Raw genomic sequence first — 21405 nt, 5'->3', positions numbered from 1 at the left:
TATACAACTCACAAGGTTCTCCTCACATAATACTATTATTATTGCTTTATTTTTATCTTATATTTTCATTTTTTACTTCAAAATTTATACGTATTTTTATTTATTATATTACATTTTTTAAAGTATATTAATCAGAATAAATGTACCATAATTTTTGTATGCCTCTAATTACACACTCGAAAAATTGGCGTTTCATAATTGCCTTTACGTGAGGAAAAAAATACACATAATATTTAAAAAATGCATACATATACATAAAATTGATGACCCATATTAACTTCCAAATAATTCTCCTTTTTTTTAATTTAATTGATTAATTACACCCTTATGACTTTGAAATATGAACATATTTGTATTCGCTAATTTGAGAACAAATCCAGCGAAAAAAAAAATACAATTGTAATGCTATCACTATTATTTAACTGTGATTATTTTATTATTTTGATTTTTTGGGAAAATATATGGAAAATATAATTATAATCATAATTAATGCTGAATGAAATTTCTTAAAATGGTATTATATAATAGGTGTAAGCCAATGCTTATCGCTTTTTCCCACATTTATTATACTTTCATACATTTTTGACACATTTATGTAATATATATATCATATACACAGTTATATATTTTTTGAGACTACTTTTTAATTCATTATGATTTAAAATATCAAAGAAATAAAAAGGAAATCAAAACAAAGTATATGCAACAAAAGAGTTGAAACAAAATAGCAAAGCAGTATCATATATTTATTGTGAAAAAAAGAACGAATACTACATTTTTTGTTTTTCTTTTTCCCTTTTTTTCACTTATAAAATAACATATATGTGTCTTCCAATAATAGGATTATTAAGGCCTTACTAAATTTGAGAGAAAATACACGCACACATAATATATGTTATGTAATCAAATATGTAGTATGAAATTAATTGAAAATAAATAACAATAAATTATTTTGCCTCTTGTACTGGCTCAATATCACTTTTGAAAGGATAAGCTATATCATATTTTTAAATTTTCTTATTTTTGAAGGAATTTTTTTTATTGCCAATTTTTATAGCATATGATTGTTTAGTTTGTCCTCAGTCTCATAATATTAACCTCATATTTTTACACACTTTTTTTTTATTCCAAAAACGAAGGATGCTATAAAATGCATATAAACAGAATTATTATATTATCCTTTTAAACAAAAAAATCAGAAAAATTATTGTTTTAATTATTCTGAGAAAAAAAAATTATTCATGATGAATATTTTTAAAAAAAAGAAGTTTATATTAGACGAAGACGAAGAGGAAAATGATTATAAAAATGAAGACGTGATAAATGATAATAATAAAAAAGAAGCAGACGAAAAAAGTAAAAAATCAGAAGATGAATCAATAAAAGACTCAAAACAAGATATCGATAATAGCTTAATACAAAATAAAGATAAATTGATTGACAAAGGCGATGAGCTGGGTTTGGGAGAAGGCACTTCCAACCCTTTGTCGGGAAACCCCGTCGAGGAGGATATCGAACCAGACGATGAAAATAAGGTTGTGAATAATGATCAAAATGAAAAAGAAAGCGAAAATAATAATGGTGATAACAATCCCAAAGTAAAAGTTATAAAAAAAATGAGAAAACTGAAAAAGAGTTTCAATCCACAAAATAGTGATGAATCAGATACCCAAAAGGAGACAGAAAAACCAATAAAAACATTTAAGCTTAACAAAAAAGATTTTGTTTTAAAAAATTCTGATTCAAAAAAACAAACCCCTGATAATGAAAATCATTCAATTGATGAGAATCACAAGTTAGATGAAGTAGACACACAGAAAGAAAGAAAAAAAATGAAAAGCGATAAAAAAAATAAAAAAATTAAAAAAGGAAAAGAAGAAAGAAAGGAGAAAGAAACTGACGAAGAAATGGAGAATGAAATGGAAGCAGAAAGCGAGGAAGACGATCTTTGGGGGAATAGCACACAAAGTGAAAAAGATGAAACAAATAGTAATATAACAAAGGAAAATGAAAGTGATAATGATTATGACGAAAAAAAGAATATAACGAAAAAAAAAAAGAAAAAAAAAAATGAAGATAATGCCCCTATAGACGGTGCAATAAATGAAACGGTGAGAAAAAGCAAAAAAATAAAAAATTCAAAACTAATGGAAGATGTAAAAACAGATGATGATAAAATAAGACTAAAATCAATTTATATATCATTTTTAAAAAAAGAATATAATATCGAAGAATATATTTCTGAAAGTTTAAATGTTATAATTCCTTTAAATAAAAAAGACATATTTCTAACTGAAAATAACATTATTTTGGATAATATGGATAAAAGTGAAGTAAAAAAAATGGAACTTTTATGGTTTGAAAAATTAACTAAAAATAGAAGAAGCATAATCAACTGCTTCGTTACACTAAGCAAGTTAGGTTCGTCCTATAAAAACACAAATGGGGAACCTGGAATGAATGTTAAGACAGACCAAATAAAAAAAGAAGAGGAAACAAAAGACGAAGAAAAAAAAGAAGAGGAAACAAAAGACGAAGAAAAAAAAGAAGAGGAAAAAAAAGAAGAGGAAAAAAAAGAAGAAGAAAAAAAAGAAGAGGAAAAAAAAGACGAAGATAAAAAAACAGATAACCCAAATGAAAAGGAACCTTCTCAAAATTCTGAAGAAAAAAATTCATCAGACTATAGTAGCATATTCTACAAAAAGAAAGATTTAATAATAGTCGATAATTTAGTGAATTTGTGTAACCAACAAATTAAAGCAGTAAAAGAATATATATCTTATTTAAAAAAAAATATATATGATATATCAACTGTCGAGGAAAATAATGAGAAGATAAAAGAAATGAATATATTAGAACCAATAAAAAGAAGGGAATTATTTTTTTATTTAAATTTATGCATATCTATGAGATATGCACAAGAAGAGATGCCATGTGTTTATGTTATTCCCAAATCAATAAATCCAGATATCAGAGGATTTACTTTACATCCTATGTTTTACCATATCAATAAAAAATTAAACGAACAAGATCCAAATAAAAAGGTGGATATGCTAGTAGACAATCCATGGGGGAAATTAAAATTATTAAAAATGGGAAAACGGAATGTTAAACCAAATAATAGAACTGGTGGTAATAATAACATTAGCAGTTATAGTAATGCTAACGGGAATGAAACAGAACAAAAATCTTTGAAAAAAAATGAAATCAATGATGAAGATAAATTAATAGATAATCCTGAATTATCTGTTGCTGAAAAAAGAGAACTAGAAGAAGCAGAAAGAAAAAAAAAAGCTATAGAAGAAATGAAAAAAAAAAAAAGAGAAAAAGATCATAAAAAAACATTTAATGTATATTCATTATTAGAATCAGCTGCACAATACTTTGGCGAAGGACCAAAATATTCTAATCCTAATATTCATAAATTTCACAAATCAAATAATAATGATTTAGTATATATAAAAGCCCCAACTAATATTGACGAAAAAAATATCTTAATAAATTATTTTCTACAATTTCCAAGTATAAATAAAAAATTAGAATATAGTAAAAGAAGAGTATATGCAGAAAATTATGGACTTCTCAAAATTATTAAAAATAGTGATAATCATCCAATAAATTTTGAACTAAATGTTCAACCATGGTTATTGGATCAATACAAAGACATGTGGAATGTTCAAAATGAACTCAACAAATTTCAAATCTGGAATATGTCGAATTTAGTAGCTGAGCAACGAAAGTTTGAGGACACCACATTTTGTTTCACAAAGGAAGAATTTACCAATCAGCCTGATACCAGCAAAAGTGTTGGTCTAATGGGAAAGACAGAAACATATTTCGAACCAAAGCCTGCCAACACAACCGAAGTTAAAGAGGTTGAAGCAAAGGTTGACAAAATAAATGACGTTAAAGAGGCTGAAGCAAAGGTTGACAAAATAAATGACGCTAAAGAGGCTGAAGCAAAGGCTGCCAACACAAATGACGTTAAAGAGGCGGAAGCAAGCGAAGTAATCGATTCAAATGTGACAGGGACGGATTCTGTAAGCGCATTCGATTTAAAGCATGGCCCGAGCAAGGATTACGATGAAATGAAAAAAAACGAACAACAGTTAACCAAAAAAATAAAAAAAATATGCTCCAATGAAGATATCAAACAAATGAAATTAACAAATTTTTTAAGTAAAAATAAAATAAATACTCAAAATATAAAAGTGGAAAATAAAACAGAAGAGAAAATAATTGAAGAAAATAACGAGCAAGATAAAACGGAAATTAACAGTGATAATGAAGATATGAAATATTTACAAATAAATCCAAAAAAAAAAAAAAAAAAAATACTTGACGATGAACAAATTATTGACCAAATTAATGAAAATCCAAATAAACATGACGATGAAACAAACAAAGATAACATTAATGAAAATTTTGATAAAAATAATGATAATCAAAAAAATGAAACTGAGAATAGTCAATCTTATCATATAAATAAGAATAAAGATTTTTTTAAAAGCAAAACAGATTATCAAGAAAATGACGAACACGACTTAGGTACCGAAATTCCTAAAACAAAGAATAAGAAGAAAAAAAAAAATGAATTTGATGAAAGCCAGGATGAAGCTAATCATATTGAAGATATTGTTGAAAGACAAAGATATTTAGATGAAAAAAAAAGGTATAACACTATAAAGAATGCATACATTGTATTTTGTTTTATATTTTTCCATTTTAACTTCTTTACATTTCTTTATTTTTAACAAATTTATCAGGATAAAACTTGACAGAATGAAGAACATGTTTGAAATGGAAGCAGAAGAAAGTGAAGACGAAAATATAGACGACCCAGAAGAAAGAAGGCGAGCACAGGTTCTAAAGAAGGAAAAATATAACGAAGATGAATTTGATGATGATGATCAGTACAACAACGAAGGGTAAGTTTGTCTTTATCATTATAAATTTTTTTTTTCATTTGCCTTATTTCATTTTTATGTGCACACTTCTCGAATGATGTATTATGTCCAGATCTATGCTAACCACTAACTGTCTTGAGATATGTATCATCTATATCAATAAATTATCAATATCTTTTCCATCCTTTTATAGCCTTAACGAATTCATAAATAATGAAGAATACAATAGCGATAATGAAGTTATAAAACTAAAATATCATGAAGAAATGGAAAAATTAGAAGAGGATATGTTTTTGAAAAAATTTACATATCAAGGAAAAGAGTTTAATAAAGAATTAACAAATAGGGAAAAACTAGAACTAGAAAGAGAAAAACAATTATTAAAAAGAAAAAAACTTTTAATAAATTGTAGTTTAGGTGATGTAAAATATAGTGATTTTGAATCTGATAGTTCGGTTAGCAGTACTAAAAGTGTCAAAAAAAAACTAAAAAATTCGTTGTATGAGCCATTCAAAGATAATGATGATATTTTAAAAGCAAATCATAATTATATGTCAAATTTCTATAATGGAAGTGAATTCCCAAAGGAATATGATATTGCAGATGAAGCCAAAAGGAAGCAAAGTAATTCAAAATTAATAAAAAGGGAAAAGATGTTACACTTCTTAACCTGTATTTGCGTGTGCATAGTTTGACTGTTTTTTATTTTTTATATACTTTGGCGTTTATAATTTTACGTAAGCACATGTAATATGCATACCTAATATTGACACCTATTTTATTCTATATTTTTTTGACAGTCCTTGAAAAAATTGATAACGTGATATACAGAAAAGAAGTAAATACAGATGAAGGGGAAAAAATAATAATTAAAAAAAAACGAAAGATAAGATTCCATCAAGAATTATCAGACTTAACAGTAACCGAAGAAGAGGAAAATGAGGAGTATAAAAAAACGAAAAAAAAAAACAAAAAAATAAATGCTAACTTAGTTGAAAATCCAACTATTACACACACTTCAAATAAAAATATTAATCATAATAATAAAGCTTCCATAAAATGGAACAATAATGTAAAAGACGTTAGCGAATTGAATACACCTACAAATGGTGAAGTTTTTGCTGGATTTAGAAAAGTGCAGAATATTCAGTGATAGTGAGACTGTGAATATAGTGTGTATAATTTAAAACATGTTTAAAGAATAGCAAACTAATTTACATTATCATTTATTCGGTAAATTGCCTACCCATGAAAACACAAAAATAATTTTTAAAGATCAAACACAAAGGAGGATATGCTAAATATACTTATGCTTACGTGATGACATTGCAACCTTTCCCATTATTGTTGTGTGTCAAAAAGGTAAAACATATAGTATATATTTATAGCTAAAAATATGATACCCATTTGATTACCCATTATATAGATTCACATCCACACCTTTAACCCATATATATCAATACACATATGTGTGTACTTATAGATATGATAGCCTCTTAAAACGATAAAAATATTTATTTGGATTTTAACAATTTATACCCTCAATTATTATTAAAACGATATAACTTCCTCCACTACACATATATATTACATTTTAACATATTTTCAAAATATTTTTCGTTGGAAATTATTCATCGCACATAATATCTACGTATAAATAGTTCACACGTTTTCTACGTATACCTAGTTATTTTTTATTTTTCTTCATTTTGCCTTCATGGTATTTTTTCCGTCAGATTTATGTGTCAAATTAATCAGTTTTTAACTTAAATTTTTTCGATTATTTATTTAATTATTTTAATTTTTTTATTTTTTTGTTTTTATATTGTTGTTATTTCTTTTATTTTTTTTTTTCACACTATAATAATTTTTTAATGTGCATTTCTTAAACTGATAACAAAAAAAGTATTATATATAATCATATATATTCTTTTTTCCACTAACCCTTTTAAATATATAATTTTCCCTTCCAAATAATATAACATTTTAAGAAATATATAATCATAATATATTCAAAAAAATGTAAAAATAATTATGTTTTTTTTTTATTTTTGATAAAATGCATTATTTGTTTCATTCAAATATGTAAGACTTTTATCAATAAAAAGAAAATTGTACTAAATTATTTACATTTATTCGTTACATTTTTATATTATCGTTATTAGATATTTTAATTTGGTACGATAATTTCGCTAGCTAGCTATTGTGTTGCTTGTATATTATTATTTTAAAAAAATACATATTTACAAAATGAATCAAAAAGTTAGCTTACCTTATGAGACCTGCGAAATGAAAAGGGGCAACTTTCAGATGCCCAAAGAATATCATCCAAATGTCAAATATGGATTTTTTAGAAATTTATTATTTGGAAAATACACTCCCTACTACGTAATTAACAAATAATTAAACAAATTATATGAATATATATATGTGTGTTGTGTGTACCTACTTGTATGTTGATGAGCGTTTTTCAACATCATGCCTTTATATATTCATCTTAAGTATAACTTTTTTTGAATGTGCAACATTTTAACATGGAAAGTTATCCTTATATAAATATCACTTTCCTGTTAAATTATTCACCTTTATTATTATTTATATGATCATTTTTATCTTATTGCTAATTTTATTATTACTCTTTTTTGCCTTTCTTTGTGCCCCAGTTTAAAAGTTTTTTCGTAGTATCCGGGAAAGTTCTAGGAGGATTCTTACTTTTTTACTATCCCCTGGATAAAATTCATTGCAATATCCGCCGTTTCGTAAGTTATAACAAAATAAATACGTGGCAATATAACCGTCATGCTATTGCCACACTATATAAATGTGTGTGCATGTAATTGCATTTATTGAAACGAACTATCGACGGATTGTTCTACATGCATATATACATTTTTGTGTGTATATTGTACCAAATAATTCATCATATATTTTTCCTCTCGTCTTTATAAACACGCAGAAAAGGAACTTACAAAAAAATAATTAACCCAATCATTAAATTATAGTTATATTTACCATATTTGTAATGCTCAAAATAGTGAAAAAAAAATAAGAAAATCATTTTTTTAAAACCATATTTTTTTGAAGATTTGCTACTATTTTTTATAGGCACATTTTGTATGATACCATGCCATCATTCAATAGATTAGTTGCCTAACTGTTTTATCACTTATATATTTATATTTTTTTTTTTGTAATATTAAAATTGCATTATCGAACATTAAACATGACACACAATATTAATAAAAAGTAAACTAAAATATATAAAAACACTAAATTTATTATCCCAAAAACGAATAAAAAAATTATTACCCTATAATGTTTTATAGAAATGAAATTCACCATATATACACCTTATTAATATATATATGTGTATTTTTTTTAATTGGTATGTACCTTTCTTATTTATCACCATTCAATTTGTTCTTTATTTGAAAGTCTAAAAAAAATCATTCTCCACCTTTGTTATTATTCTCATTCTTATTTTTTAACCAAGGGATAAATGTGTAATACCAGCATTTTTAATCCCCCAAAAAAAGAAAACATAAAGTAATGATAATAATAAGTATTCATATAGAACTAAATAAATAGCTATATTTTTCAATTTCAAACAATTTTTTTTAATATGAATATTTATATATTACATTACACTATTTATTAATATTTATTTTTCTAATAAAACTAAATATTGTAGTAATGTATGTATTGATACAAAAAATAAAAAAAAAATGTTCATATATATTTGATGATATCAAATTTAGTTCGCTATTACAGCTATTACTATTTATAGCTACATTTTTTTTAAGCGATATGATTATATTCCCCCCCCCAATGTTAGTACTATATTTTAATTTCTTTATTTTTTTATGATTTTTATTTTTCAATAAGCAGTGTTTCGCTTTATAGGGTGTAACACTATACCTTTTTTTTTGTTAAAAATAAAAGTTGAAAATTAATATGTTCGTCCTCACAAAAAATGTATCAATTTTAATGTTATGCATAATCCAAATAATGATGTAAAAATTTAAAATGTTTAATTATTATAAGTACTTTAGAACTAACTATTTTAAATATCGATTTCTACATATAAATATAAGCAAACGTTTTCATGCTTTTACCAAAGTGGTGGGAAAAATACAAGAAACTGCAATTAAAAACACGGAGAAAAATATAAAGCTGAAAGAAAAAATCAAGCTTATTGTTTTTAGCTCATTTTATTTTTTTGCTTGTGATTATTTATATCATGTGTATATATTAAAGGGCAACAAAAAGGTGGAAGAGGGTGAAACATATACAACAAAAGAAAAAGTGTTAACATATAATACCAAGAAAGATGAAAATAAATACCAGAATAATGAAATGATGCCCAATTTTATTAAATGGATAAATATATTTTCAAGACCGGAACAAACGGACAAATATATTTTACAAAAGGATGGACCAAATACCACCGATCAAAATCCCCAAATGGGTGATATCAATGTAGATGATGAAAATACCTATGTGATAAAAATAAATAATATAAAAAAAAAACAAGACGAAGAAAATTATCAAAGGGATGAATTTACTGTCATTAGAAATAATATGTTTGGCTACAATATGGGGAATGTCATTGGTGGTAACACAGGAAAAAGTCCAATACAAGAAAGAAATTTTAAAGAAATAATTGAAAATAATTTATATCGAAAAGATTTATTAAGTGGACATAATCTTTTTTTGGCTGCTAATGGAGTTATATTTTTATGCTGGAGATTGGGTGATATTGTTCGAAATAAAAGGTTTTACAATTTTATGTCTAGACATTTTATATGTTCATATGAAAATTTAAAAAAAAAACGTTATCATACCATTTTTACAGCTAGTATTAGTCATATGACATTACCACATTTTTTATTCAACATGTGGGCATTCCACACAATTACCAATACATTATTATATCCAGAAATTAAAGAAGAAAAAACAAATTACTATTATTTTTTTAATTACAAATCAAATACTTTAGAAAAAAAAATTACAAATAAAGATATAATTAGTGTTTGCCTTTTATCTTCTGTAATGTCAACTATTCCATATGTTTTAATTAACAGATCAACTCAACTTTTAGGTGCATCTGGAGCTATAATGGGCCTCGTATACACTTTATCAGTAGTTAAACCAAATGAAATATTTGTTTCTGTATTGCCGTTTCCTTATTTAAAACTATCAGCCCTACAATTATGTCACATGTCGATTTTAACAAATTTCATTTTTTTATTTTACAAAAGAAATAATTTTAATATTGCATGGTCAGCACATTTATTTGGTTTATTAGGCGGTGCATTATATAGCTATTATCAAAGAAAAATAAATAACAACTATAATTATTATCCCTTTATTCAGTTATCTACTCAAAATGGCTACCTTGATTACAAAAATACATATCTAGATTTACTAGATTTCATGAAAACCTTAAAACTTCAAACTATATATTTTTTTTCATTAGATCAACGAAATATGCAACAAATAAACAAACAATTATACATGATCCAATATGCAAAATCACAAAGACGCGCAAAAATTCATGCAATGAAAATTAACAATTTGAAACAAATGGAAAAGTGAAAGACAAATAACACTACCGGGTGTACCATAGTACAACAAAAAAAACATAATCACCACATGTATGATATTATTTTGCATGGGGAATATATATAATTTTTTTTGTTTACAATTTCATTTTTATGTATTATTTATTTGGTTTGAATCATATAAAACTCATTATATATTTTTATACACATATATATATGCATATTATATTCATATATATTTAATATATTATTTTCTTGTTTCCTTTTTGTGTATTTTGGTTCCCAAAACATGTTATACCACCTTGCATTTTTTTTTCGCTATTTTTTTTTTCAATTATGCGATAAAACATTTTTATATATGTGTATAGCATACATAATTAACTAATGAAAAACCCTAAACACATTTGTGTGCAATTTCTAACAAAATTACGACGTTATTATTTTATCGATTTTTTTAAACCTTAAAATTTAGGAATGGTGTTTTATGTAATTTAAAATATAATCAATATAAAATAAAAAAATGAAACCGTAGAAAACTTTTTTTCCTTTGCCTTTTTTTCAAAGGGCCTTATTACAACATAATTATATACAAAAAATTATACTTTTTCTTCGTAATAATATAATATATATAAACAATATGCAATGAATGTTTTAATGTGGATTTTTCGCGTTCTAATTTGACATAACAACATTTTTTGGGGGATGGTAAAGCTATCACACTATCACCCTTTTTTCGCATGCACAATAAAATGTTTTATTTTTAGTTGTTTATATATTGGGGTTCAAACGTATAAAAAGCTTAACGAAATAGTATATATTTAAAAACTAAAAGAAAACAAAACAAAATAAAGGGAAAAAAAGGAGAAAAAAAGGGGGAAAAAAGAAAAAAAAAATGAAAAACAAAGAAAATGAAAAAGAAAAAAGCAAATTTTAAGAATAGGTATAACAAAGCAAGATATTTATTTACCGGGTTTTTATATTAATAATTATTCTATATTTATAATATATTACGCTTATTATATAATTATTTATATATTTTTTTTACATTTATTTTTTTTAGGATTTTTCATTTTTTTTATTTTTATTTATTATTGTTGCCTTTTTAAATTTTATTTTTAATTATATATAATTTTTTAATATAGTAATTATAGTTTCTTTTTTTTTTATTATATTAATATACATGATAATATTGATCTTATGAATAAATATAATTAGTAATATTTTCGTTAATTTTTTATTTAACGTTATAATCATTTTCCTGAAATCAATATTATTAAAGAAGCTATAAAGAAACTCATCATGAAGCACATATTAACGTTACTAGTTTTTATCCTAAGCTTTTTTTGCTTTAAGGATATAAAATGTGCTAAAGACTCTACATTATCAGGAGGAGATAGTCATTTAACACCATTAAATAAATATGATAAATTTTTTTTACGTATGTACAATAAGATGCCACGATTGGAACAAAATGGCACTGACTATATAAATGTAATAAATAAATACACATTCTAAGCTATTTATATATTATATATATTTGCCTATTGTTATTTTAATACACCGAATTATAAACATTAAATACAACCATTTCTTGCGACATTATATTCATGCTGTGTTTTTCATTTTTACCCGCATCATAATTTGTTTTTATATATGCATGTATAAATACAAGTTTGTAAACTTATGCATTATTATTAAAATACAAATTTGATGTGTGTGAAAATGTAATGAAGGACGGAGTTATTATTTCTACGGTCTCCTATGCACCTGGACATAATACCAATGCCCTCTTATATATATGTATATAACTAATTATTTGCTTATTTATTATTTATATATTATTTTATATTTTTTAGGGTGTTAATATGAAGGATACTGTATTTATTTTATATTTCTATGCCAAATGGTAACAAAAAATATATATTACTATGCATGGTGTTCCCTATTTTATCATATATATAATGTCATGTTTTATGCACACTTTATTGCAAAGTTTTACTCTTTTTTACATTTTTATGAGTTTTATAAATTGTCTATTGTGTTGTCTTTTGATTTTTATACACCTTTTCAAACATGATTATTTTCCTTTTTTATTTTTAATTCAAATTAACAGGTGTCACGCTTGCAAATTACAAGGACCAGAATTGGTAATATAGAAAAATAAAATATATGTGTGCATATGTATAATAATTCATTTTTTGTCAATATATTTATTTTTAACTATTCATATTTTGTTATTTTTTATCATTATTATTTATACTAATGCAACTAATGTTTTTTTTTTCATATAATAGGACAAATTGGAAAAGAATTTCGGAAAAAAAATTCACATATTAAGAATTGATGTTGACACTAATGAAGCACTTGCAAAGAAAAATTTCATAAAAGCTTTACCCACAACTATTATAATTAAAAACAAAATTGTATTAGCAAAAAATGAGCATTTTGTTACAAGCAATGAATTAGCATCAACTATTAGAAAGTATTTATAAAATAAGCTATGATATTATCCATTAATCGATATATATTATTGCAGATTCATTATTTTTTAATCTTTGCTTTCTTCTTGTAATTTCATGGCTTTAAATAAGAGTTTGCTCTTTTTGTCATTTTCTTTTTTTTCATGTTTTACTTTATTTATTATTTCACTTTTGTCTTCTTCACTTAATTCGGTGTGACAAATACAACATGTCTATAGTGAAATAAAAAGAAAAAACCCCATTAATAATATATGCATATCATCTGTGTTATTGTTTATATACATTTTTTTTAATCATATTAATGAATAATTTTTTTATGTTAATTAAATTTTTTAATTTTTTTTTATATTTTTTTTTTCAATCACGAAATTTGTTTAAAAAGTATTTATAAAAAATAAACAATATTAATCACTGAGATGCAAATCGAGAATTATATAACCCTCGATTTTTGTTCTCTATCGATCATAGCATATTATAACATGCTACAATGTAACTAACATTATTTTTAACACATTTAAACATATTTTCTATTACCTTTCTGCATTCCCTCCTTATTACAGTTTCATAGACACACATTAAGTGAAAAATATGATCTTGAAAAAAAAAAAAATGAATTATTATGGTGATAAAATTATACATATATTGAATACTTCTAAAAGGAAATGAATCATACATATACTTGAAAATGATACGAAAAAAAAAAGAATACCACAACTTAGCTTATAAAAAACGGGAGGGAAGTTTCCATGTAAAGATTCCGTATTGGGCATTAAACACTGAATTTGAAATTTGAAAGAAATGCATACATTTTTAGTATATTTACATGTCATATGTATATATATTTTTTATGTACGTATTCAAATAAAATATACCAGTTGGCACTCCTCTGTATAGATATCTTTATTTTTGGATAAAATGTTCGAACTACTAACTTCTTTTCTAACACTTGTTTTATAGTCATCCTCGAATTTTAATTCAGGATTTTTGCCGTTTTCTATCGGCTTCTTATGCTTTTTTTGCAAAAGGATAAAAAAATGAATAAGAATAAATATATATTATAGGAAAATGGAAAAACCAAATCAATGAAATTTATATGAACACTAAGGCAATTTATATAATTGAACAAGAGGCATATGAATATTGCTCTAATATGTTTAAGTTATTATTTTTTCCTTTACACTTTCTACGACATTTTGGTCATATTCGTCGTTATTCACATTGTCACTGCTGACAAAACTGTCTTCTTCAGTCTCACTTTGAACCCTATCTTGTTCTATGTCTACTAAAGATAAGAAGCAAAAAAAATAAATTTATATGCATGTGTACATATATTTTCTAATTTTACTGATACGGAATGAGGAGATAGATAAAAAGGTTTTCCAAATTACCCTCTCTAACAAAAAGGCTTCTCGAATTTGTCTGAAAAGTGTAAAGTAGTATAAAGTTAGACAAATATATAATAAAATGTTGAAGAAAAACAATGCACACATAAGTTGATAAATGCTCAACGGAACATTAATATATATATATATATCATTATATTGATATGCATAGGTACTACATTTTTCATTATCTTGTTTTCAGAGGTTTTATCATTTAATGATAATTTATAAGAACTTAAAACAGAATCAGATAAATGCTTTTCTTTATATGATTCTTCATCTTTTTTAATTGGAGTTGAAAATATATTTAATTCTTTGTTTCTTTTTGACTTTTTGAACTCTGGAATATTTATTAGCTTAGTAAAAACATGTAGATAAAAGAATGACGTGAATTTATTATTTTTGTATAATTATAAAATATAAATATTCATATATATGTATGTTCACTCTATTCTTCTTTCCATTTTTATTACTGTTCTTTTACGAGATGATGTTTTCTTTTTATTAGATTTTAGTCTAATTTAAAAAATAACAATAATATAGATAAATATAAAGAGTATATACATTTTTTACCACTTATTTTTTTCATTCGTATTACTCATATTCACTGTTTTCAAGTAAGTGGTCTTTTATTTGATCTGTTGTGCCTACACATATCAAGGGTTATTGAATGCATTGTTTAGTTAACTCTATATTTATTAGTGAGTTTTATTATTATTAGCTATATATATAAAGGGTGTATTACTTGAAACAAACTCTTTAATGTTTACAGTTGTAACTCCTTGCACCTCCAGTATGGCACATAGCATTCTTATTATCTTATCCTTATATTCAATAATTTCAAAGGCATTTTTTTTGAACTTTTCCAGCTTTATATCATAATATTTATTATATTTTCTGGAAAAAAAATTAAATAAGTCAACAAAAAATATTTTAACGGAAATTATATCATGGTATTATATACAGAGAATTATTATACTTTTTTATATGATCGGTTTTCTCCATTTTTTATTTTAATATTTTATCAGATACTTATATCTTTCTATTCATATATATATGACGAGGCGGAAATGTCATAGCATTGCATATTTTATATATATTCCGCCAACAACAATCATAATAAAATTGTAATTAAACAAAAAATAAGTAAAGAAAATAGGAACTATCCCATGTATATAATAATTGCGGTTAGATAATGTACGCAATGCATATTTGTCCTTGACTTCATTGTAGTTCGTAAATGTAACGGAGCAAACGAACAAATATGTATGTATATATATATCCGTCGTAACTTGACATACCAATTTTAGTGTACTTACATAGCCATTCGAACTTATAATTATTTTTATTAGGCATTAATGCAAAGCAACAATGCCGTAATAATTATATATTCAATAGTTGTCTAAATTAGTAAAATAGTGTGCATACACACATATATATATAAACAACATATATATATATACTTTGTGTATACTTTAGTAAATATATGTTTATTTTCTTTTTAAATAATATATAGTTTTTATTTCGTGATAATATAGTTTTTAAAATTTGTAAAATATAACACAAAAAAAGAGAGAAAAAAGAAAAAAAATGCAAAGTAGCAAAAAATATGCAAAAAAACGAAATGAAAGCATAGTATCGTTTTTAATTACAAATTCAAATGAGCTAATTATATAAATTAAATTTATAAAATTTTAAACTTTTCAAATTATGTAGAATAAATAGGTAATAATGACCATAATGATAAACAAGTGTAAATGCAAATGAAAAGAAAAGTAATATAAAGGAATAAAGGGCATAAAAATATAAAATAAACTAAGAATCATACATTTAATTAATATTTATGACATTTATCAAAAATGCATGAAATTGCGCGATTATATATATGTACATGCTTGTACGTGTGTAGACGATGAGCGTATCAATTTGTACATAACATTGCACATTGCTTATTTTCTCGGCACAGTATGTGTATTATGCATAATCTATATATGTTTTGAATTTCCCAAATGTGATATATATGCACAATATACTTGTCTTCCCCACATAATTGGGTAAGAAAAAGGGGATAGTAGATAAAAAAAAAAAAATAAATATGTGTTCATTAGTATTTTGTCATTGGTATGTTCTTGCTTATTCCTTTTCTATCCTTGATCGAGATTCGAGTCAACAAAAGAATCGAAATTTCCATTGCCAACAGAACCTATATTGGAGTTGTTCGGATCATTATTATTATTTAATCCATTATCGCTATTACCATCCCATATAAAACCGCTAGTATTATTTGCATCAACATTAATCATTCCATTAGCCATTTTATTATCGTTTAATTCAAAACTTGGAAAAAATCCATTATTCCCTTCTTGTTGTATTTGTTCATTAGTATTATAAATCACATTATCTTCTGCATTGTTATAAAAAGGAAGTAAATTTTTTTCACCCTCAAAATTATTTCCATAGTTATTATTCTCAGTATTGTTATTATCACATCCATATTGAATTAGTGGATTGTTGAAATTAGAACCTTCATTATTATAATATTCACCTCCATTGTTATGTATAAGAGGATTGTTTTCATTAGTATTGTTCATATTCATTTGCCCTAAGTTTTCATTGTTATAATAATTTCCAATCATATCATTTTGATTCATAGAATTGTTTATATTGCCTTCTCCATTTCCTGTATTACCAATAAAACCAATATTATCACTACCAATTCCCATATTGTTTTTTTCATCAAACTCACCATCTATTTCCGTATTTGCCATTAAATCTTCAATATAATTTATCCAATCTATAACTGAATTAAATTTTTTATTATCATAATTTAATTCGTGTTCCCCTTTATTACACCATGCATGAAAAACTTTTGTTTTATTATTTTTTTTAAAATTATAAATAACTTCGTCTTTTTGAATATTTCCGTTTTTTGATTGGGCATTATTACCGTCCTCCCCATTTCCATTTAAAGAAAAGTTATAATTGAATGTTTCATTATCACTTCCAGTTTCACTATTATCGCTTTTGCTTTCGAGTTCTTCTAATGATTCGAAAAAAGAACCCAATACTCCATATTCAGAAAATATATCATGCCTATAAGGAGAAGAAGCTAAATAGTTCGATGCAACCTTTTCCATATGTTCTTCACTATAATTAGCATCGAAAACAGGTGAGCCTGGATTGGGGAAATTATTGGGTGATTTCATTGGACTACTAGAATATAATAACTGTTGAGTAGGCGATAAAACTAATTCATTCACGTCGGTTAAGTGTAATGTAGATGCATGTAATGAACTTGTCGGAGGTGATTGAGAAAATTTCATATTCTCTGCATTATTCATAAGCCTAATATCACATGCTTCTTCAAAATCAGGATCATTTAATTGGATAGGACTTCCCTTTCCTGAACAAGTTTTGATGTCTTGGTTCATTGAACCGTTGGGTATGTTGGAATTTATTACGGAGCAATTATTCATATCATAACTATTACCCTCACCTATATTACATTCCTGCCCATATTGCATAGGAGAACGAGGGGAAGATATTGAAAATGAGTTAGGGTGACTCATTTCGGGTAGGAGAGGCAATTTTAATGGATGGCCCATATTAGGAGAGGTACTATGTAATAGCTGATTATTATTTATCTCGTCTTCCTTTCCAATGTAATTTTGTTCAGCTCCTATTGTGCATTTGTCTGCATCTAATAGTTTTATTTTGTTATTATATTCACAATAATTATTAGTTCCATTTTTCATTTCATTAGCAATTTCGTTTTTCTCCAAAGTTTCTATTTCTTTTATTAACTTGTAATAATTTTCATGATCATCTACAGATTTATTATGAGGACTATTATTACCATCTTTTGGCCTCTTTTTATTATTTTCTTCATTATCTTCTTCTTCTTTTTCATCCTCTTCCTCATTTTTATTTTTTCTTCCATCATTTTTATCATCATTATTATTGTTATCTCTATCCCCTTCATTTCCATTATTACCACCAAAACTACTATTGTTGTTACACCCTCCATCATTGTAATTATTATTATGTGTATAATTATTATGTTCACCTGAATTTCCGCCATTACCATTTTGATTTGCATCCGTTCCATCATTGGTATAATTATTGCTTCCATCCGTAGAACATTGTTTATAATACGCAAATACATAACTATTTTTTTTAGGCAATATCTTATTTCCGATCAAATTATCACAATAAAACTTATTATACATGAGGTCGGTTTCATATTTATTTGATATATTGTTAAGACGATTGCTATAAAATGTATTACTCCACGATAAATTATTTAGAAATTTATAAATATAACATATTTTGTCAAAATTTTTTGAACCAATTGATGATATATTCATCATGTTCGAAGAAAGGTGATTTAATTCTTTTTCCAAAAAATTTGAATGATTTAATAATTCACAAACAATTGAATTTTTATTTACCGATATAAGTTTATTACAATTTAAATTATTATCTTCATTGATAGTATTTATATTGTGGCTAGCAGAATAATTAGAACTAACATTTTTATTAGCGCATTCTCTTTTCAAAATATTTTTTTGGTATCGATCTCCAAAACGATGTTCTATATTTTTATAAACATAATAATTTATTAGCATTTCAAAAGAAAACGTGAGATATGTATTTAAAAAATTCATCATATCTTTATATATATAAGGATATGAATAAATTTTCATGTTTGAACTATTTTCATTTTTTAAATAATTAACAATACGACTACTATCGTTAGGAAATAATTTATTTTCATATTTTATATTTTTTTTTTCCTCTTCTCTATTATAATATTCTACATTTATTTGATGGAATAAATTTTTACTCACATTTTTTTTTATGCCTTTTTTTAGCATCTTAAATTTAGGCTTAAAATTATCATTTCGTTTTATGCTTAATATATCTCGGACGTTTATTTTATTACCAAAATTGTTTTTATTGCTACCAGTTTTGCTTTTTACAAATTTACTATAACTGTTACGATAATTATGTTCATCATTATAATAGCAAGATGCTCGAATCTTACTATAATTGCATATATATTGAATTAACATTCTTTTTATTTTTTCAAGATTACTCTTTATGATTTTTTTTATATCCATTATATTATTATTATTATTGCCATTATTCGGATTAAAATATTTCCAAAAATGTTCCATATCAGGTATCAACATCATATTTATGTGTTTGTTACGATATGTGTTATTTTCTTTTTCAGAATATATCAAATTATTACTTATTTCATTGGTCTTATCGTTCCGGCTATGAGATATTTGATTTATAATTTGGTCCATTATGTCGTCACTCATATATTTTATATATTCCATGATGAACACATATTTTACTAGCTCATTTTTATTTGAATTTTCTATCAATTTTTCAAAAAATAATAATTTTATTTTTTTCATTAAATGTTTTTTCTCGTATTCTTGATTATCTGTTTCTTTCTTTTTTCTTTTTCTTTTTTTCTTTTTCCTTTTCATTAGATGTTTCATTACATATATAATGATTTTATCGTAATTATTTGGATATTTACTCCATGATTTTGTATCTATTTTTTTTTTTTTCCTCTCGTTTTTTATGGTATTCAAAAAAAAAGTCGATAAATAATCATAACATAAATTATCATTATTATGTAGCGTAACATATTTATCATTTTTTATATTTTCATTAAGATTTATTAACTGCTTATAATCCAAGTTCTTTATTAATTTTTTTAATTTTTCACGGTCATCATTTTTAATATCTTGAATATTAAGTGTTTTTAATGCATACAACATATATTTCTTATATTGTCTTTCCATTATTTTATTATTTTTTCTGAATCTATTCAATATGCCAATATCTTTATGTGAATAGTTTTTTTTATATGTATAACCATCTGCATTCAATTCTCCATTATTTAATACACCCATATAATTTATATGACAAGTTTCATTTTCGTTTGCCGCCATTTTAGATATTTCTATGTTTGAGTAAATATTCGTACACGCATTTTAGTGTGGGGAAACTTATGCATATGTATGCATATGCCTACACGCATATACGCCTGTACACAATACTCTATAAATTAATTTGACCTGTGCTAATACTCTCTATTATTATTATTATTCTACTACTCTTTGTGGCTTTTCCTTGAAAACGTTAATCAATCAATATATATATTTTTTTATCTTAATAGATATATATTTATAAAATTAACTTTACGTACATTTGCCAATTTTACATTTGTAATTCTCTATTTATATAATATATTTTTTTTAACTATATCAACGTATATTTCGTATTTCTATTATATATTATTAAACTTTCCCCTTCATAAAATATTTACTCATTACTAACAACGTTCTTCAATTTTTTATATAATAATCCCCTTTATGATATAAATATATTTTTTTACAATTATATATATATTTTTAATTCCTTTTTTATTGTATTTAGAAATTAAAAATTTACTTTAATATAATATAGAAAAAAATTTTATTTTCTATTATTATATTATTATGGTATTTTTTTTTTGCTATCATGTTTTTTTGTAATATATATGTTACTTCGTTCCTATTAATTTACTGTTATATTGTTTTTTTTAATGATATCAAACTTAAAAACATTTATTATGTTAATATAAAATATTGTTTTATTTTATAATTTTTATAAATTTCGATTATTGGAAAATTATGAAAAATTATGTATTTATATTAGCTATGTATACATAATAATGTATTATACATATAACGCATATAGCATATCATTGAAATGGTAACATACAATTTATTATTATTTATATAAACTAATATGATTAAGCTTACATAAAAATATAATGAAATAGACAAAAAAAACTTATAAAATAAATGTATTGCATAAAAATATTATATACCATTGCAAAAATATATATATTTTTTTTTATGACATATAAGTGCTATTTTTTTTTCAAAAATTAGCCTGAAGGGCGCATATATAGGCTACGTTATACCTATAATTATTTAATATTATATATTATGATATATATACAATTTATGGCAATATTTAATAGAAAAAAAAAATTGTATAG

General features: G+C 24.3%; 6 protein-coding genes across 6 annotated transcripts; 4 read left to right on the top strand and 2 right to left on the bottom strand.

Annotated features, from left to right (window-relative positions):
* Window positions 1–1241: 1241 nt before the first annotated feature.
* On the top strand, window positions 1242–6060 carry PVVCY_1306140 (conserved Plasmodium protein, unknown function; the record flags this gene model as incomplete). Its single annotated transcript, XM_008624284.2, has 4 exons — window positions 1242–4672; window positions 4767–4928; window positions 5101–5531; window positions 5708–6060. 4 exons carry the CDS (start codon window positions 1242–1244, stop codon window positions 6058–6060), a joined length of 4377 nt encoding a protein of 1458 aa, XP_008622506.2.
* Window positions 6061–7157: 1097 nt separating this feature from the next.
* PVVCY_1306130 (conserved Plasmodium protein, unknown function) lies at window positions 7158–7890 on the top strand (the record flags this gene model as incomplete). The annotated part of the gene is made up of 3 exons (XM_037634797.1): window positions 7158–7295; window positions 7571–7666; window positions 7864–7890. 3 exons carry the CDS (start codon window positions 7158–7160, stop codon window positions 7888–7890), a joined length of 261 nt encoding a protein of 86 aa, XP_037490844.1.
* Window positions 7891–8933: 1043 nt separating this feature from the next.
* Window positions 8934–10505, top strand: PVVCY_1306120 (rhomboid protease ROM6, putative; the record flags this gene model as incomplete). The annotated part of the gene is made up of 1 exon (XM_008624283.1): window positions 8934–10505. One exon carries the CDS (start codon window positions 8934–8936, stop codon window positions 10503–10505), a length of 1572 nt encoding a protein of 523 aa, XP_008622505.1.
* A 1265-nt stretch (window positions 10506–11770) lies between these two features.
* On the top strand, window positions 11771–12963 carry PVVCY_1306110 (thioredoxin 2, putative; the record flags this gene model as incomplete). The annotated part of the gene is made up of 4 exons (XM_008624282.1): window positions 11771–11962; window positions 12328–12377; window positions 12585–12618; window positions 12766–12963. 4 exons carry the CDS (start codon window positions 11771–11773, stop codon window positions 12961–12963), a joined length of 474 nt encoding a protein of 157 aa, XP_008622504.1.
* A 56-nt stretch (window positions 12964–13019) lies between these two features.
* On the bottom strand, window positions 13020–15338 carry PVVCY_1306100 (conserved Plasmodium protein, unknown function; the record flags this gene model as incomplete). Its single annotated transcript, XM_037634796.1, has 11 exons — window positions 13020–13163; window positions 13450–13544; window positions 13661–13727; window positions 13824–13961; window positions 14139–14230; window positions 14340–14370; window positions 14513–14689; window positions 14807–14849; window positions 14932–14980; window positions 15079–15230; window positions 15313–15338. 11 exons carry the CDS (start codon window positions 15336–15338, stop codon window positions 13020–13022), a joined length of 1014 nt encoding a protein of 337 aa, XP_037490843.1.
* A 1139-nt stretch (window positions 15339–16477) lies between these two features.
* Window positions 16478–20308, bottom strand: PVVCY_1306090 (conserved Plasmodium protein, unknown function; the record flags this gene model as incomplete). Its single annotated transcript, XM_008624280.1, has 1 exon — window positions 16478–20308. One exon carries the CDS (start codon window positions 20306–20308, stop codon window positions 16478–16480), a length of 3831 nt encoding a protein of 1276 aa, XP_008622502.1.
* Between the last annotated feature and the right edge of the window lie 1097 nt (window positions 20309–21405).

This window comes from Plasmodium vinckei, assembly GCF_900681995.1.
Source record: "Plasmodium vinckei vinckei genome assembly, chromosome: PVVCY_13".
In the NCBI taxonomy this organism is placed as follows: Eukaryota; Apicomplexa; class Aconoidasida; order Haemosporida; family Plasmodiidae; genus Plasmodium; species Plasmodium vinckei.
This window is presented reverse-complemented; position numbering and strand designations above follow the sequence as displayed.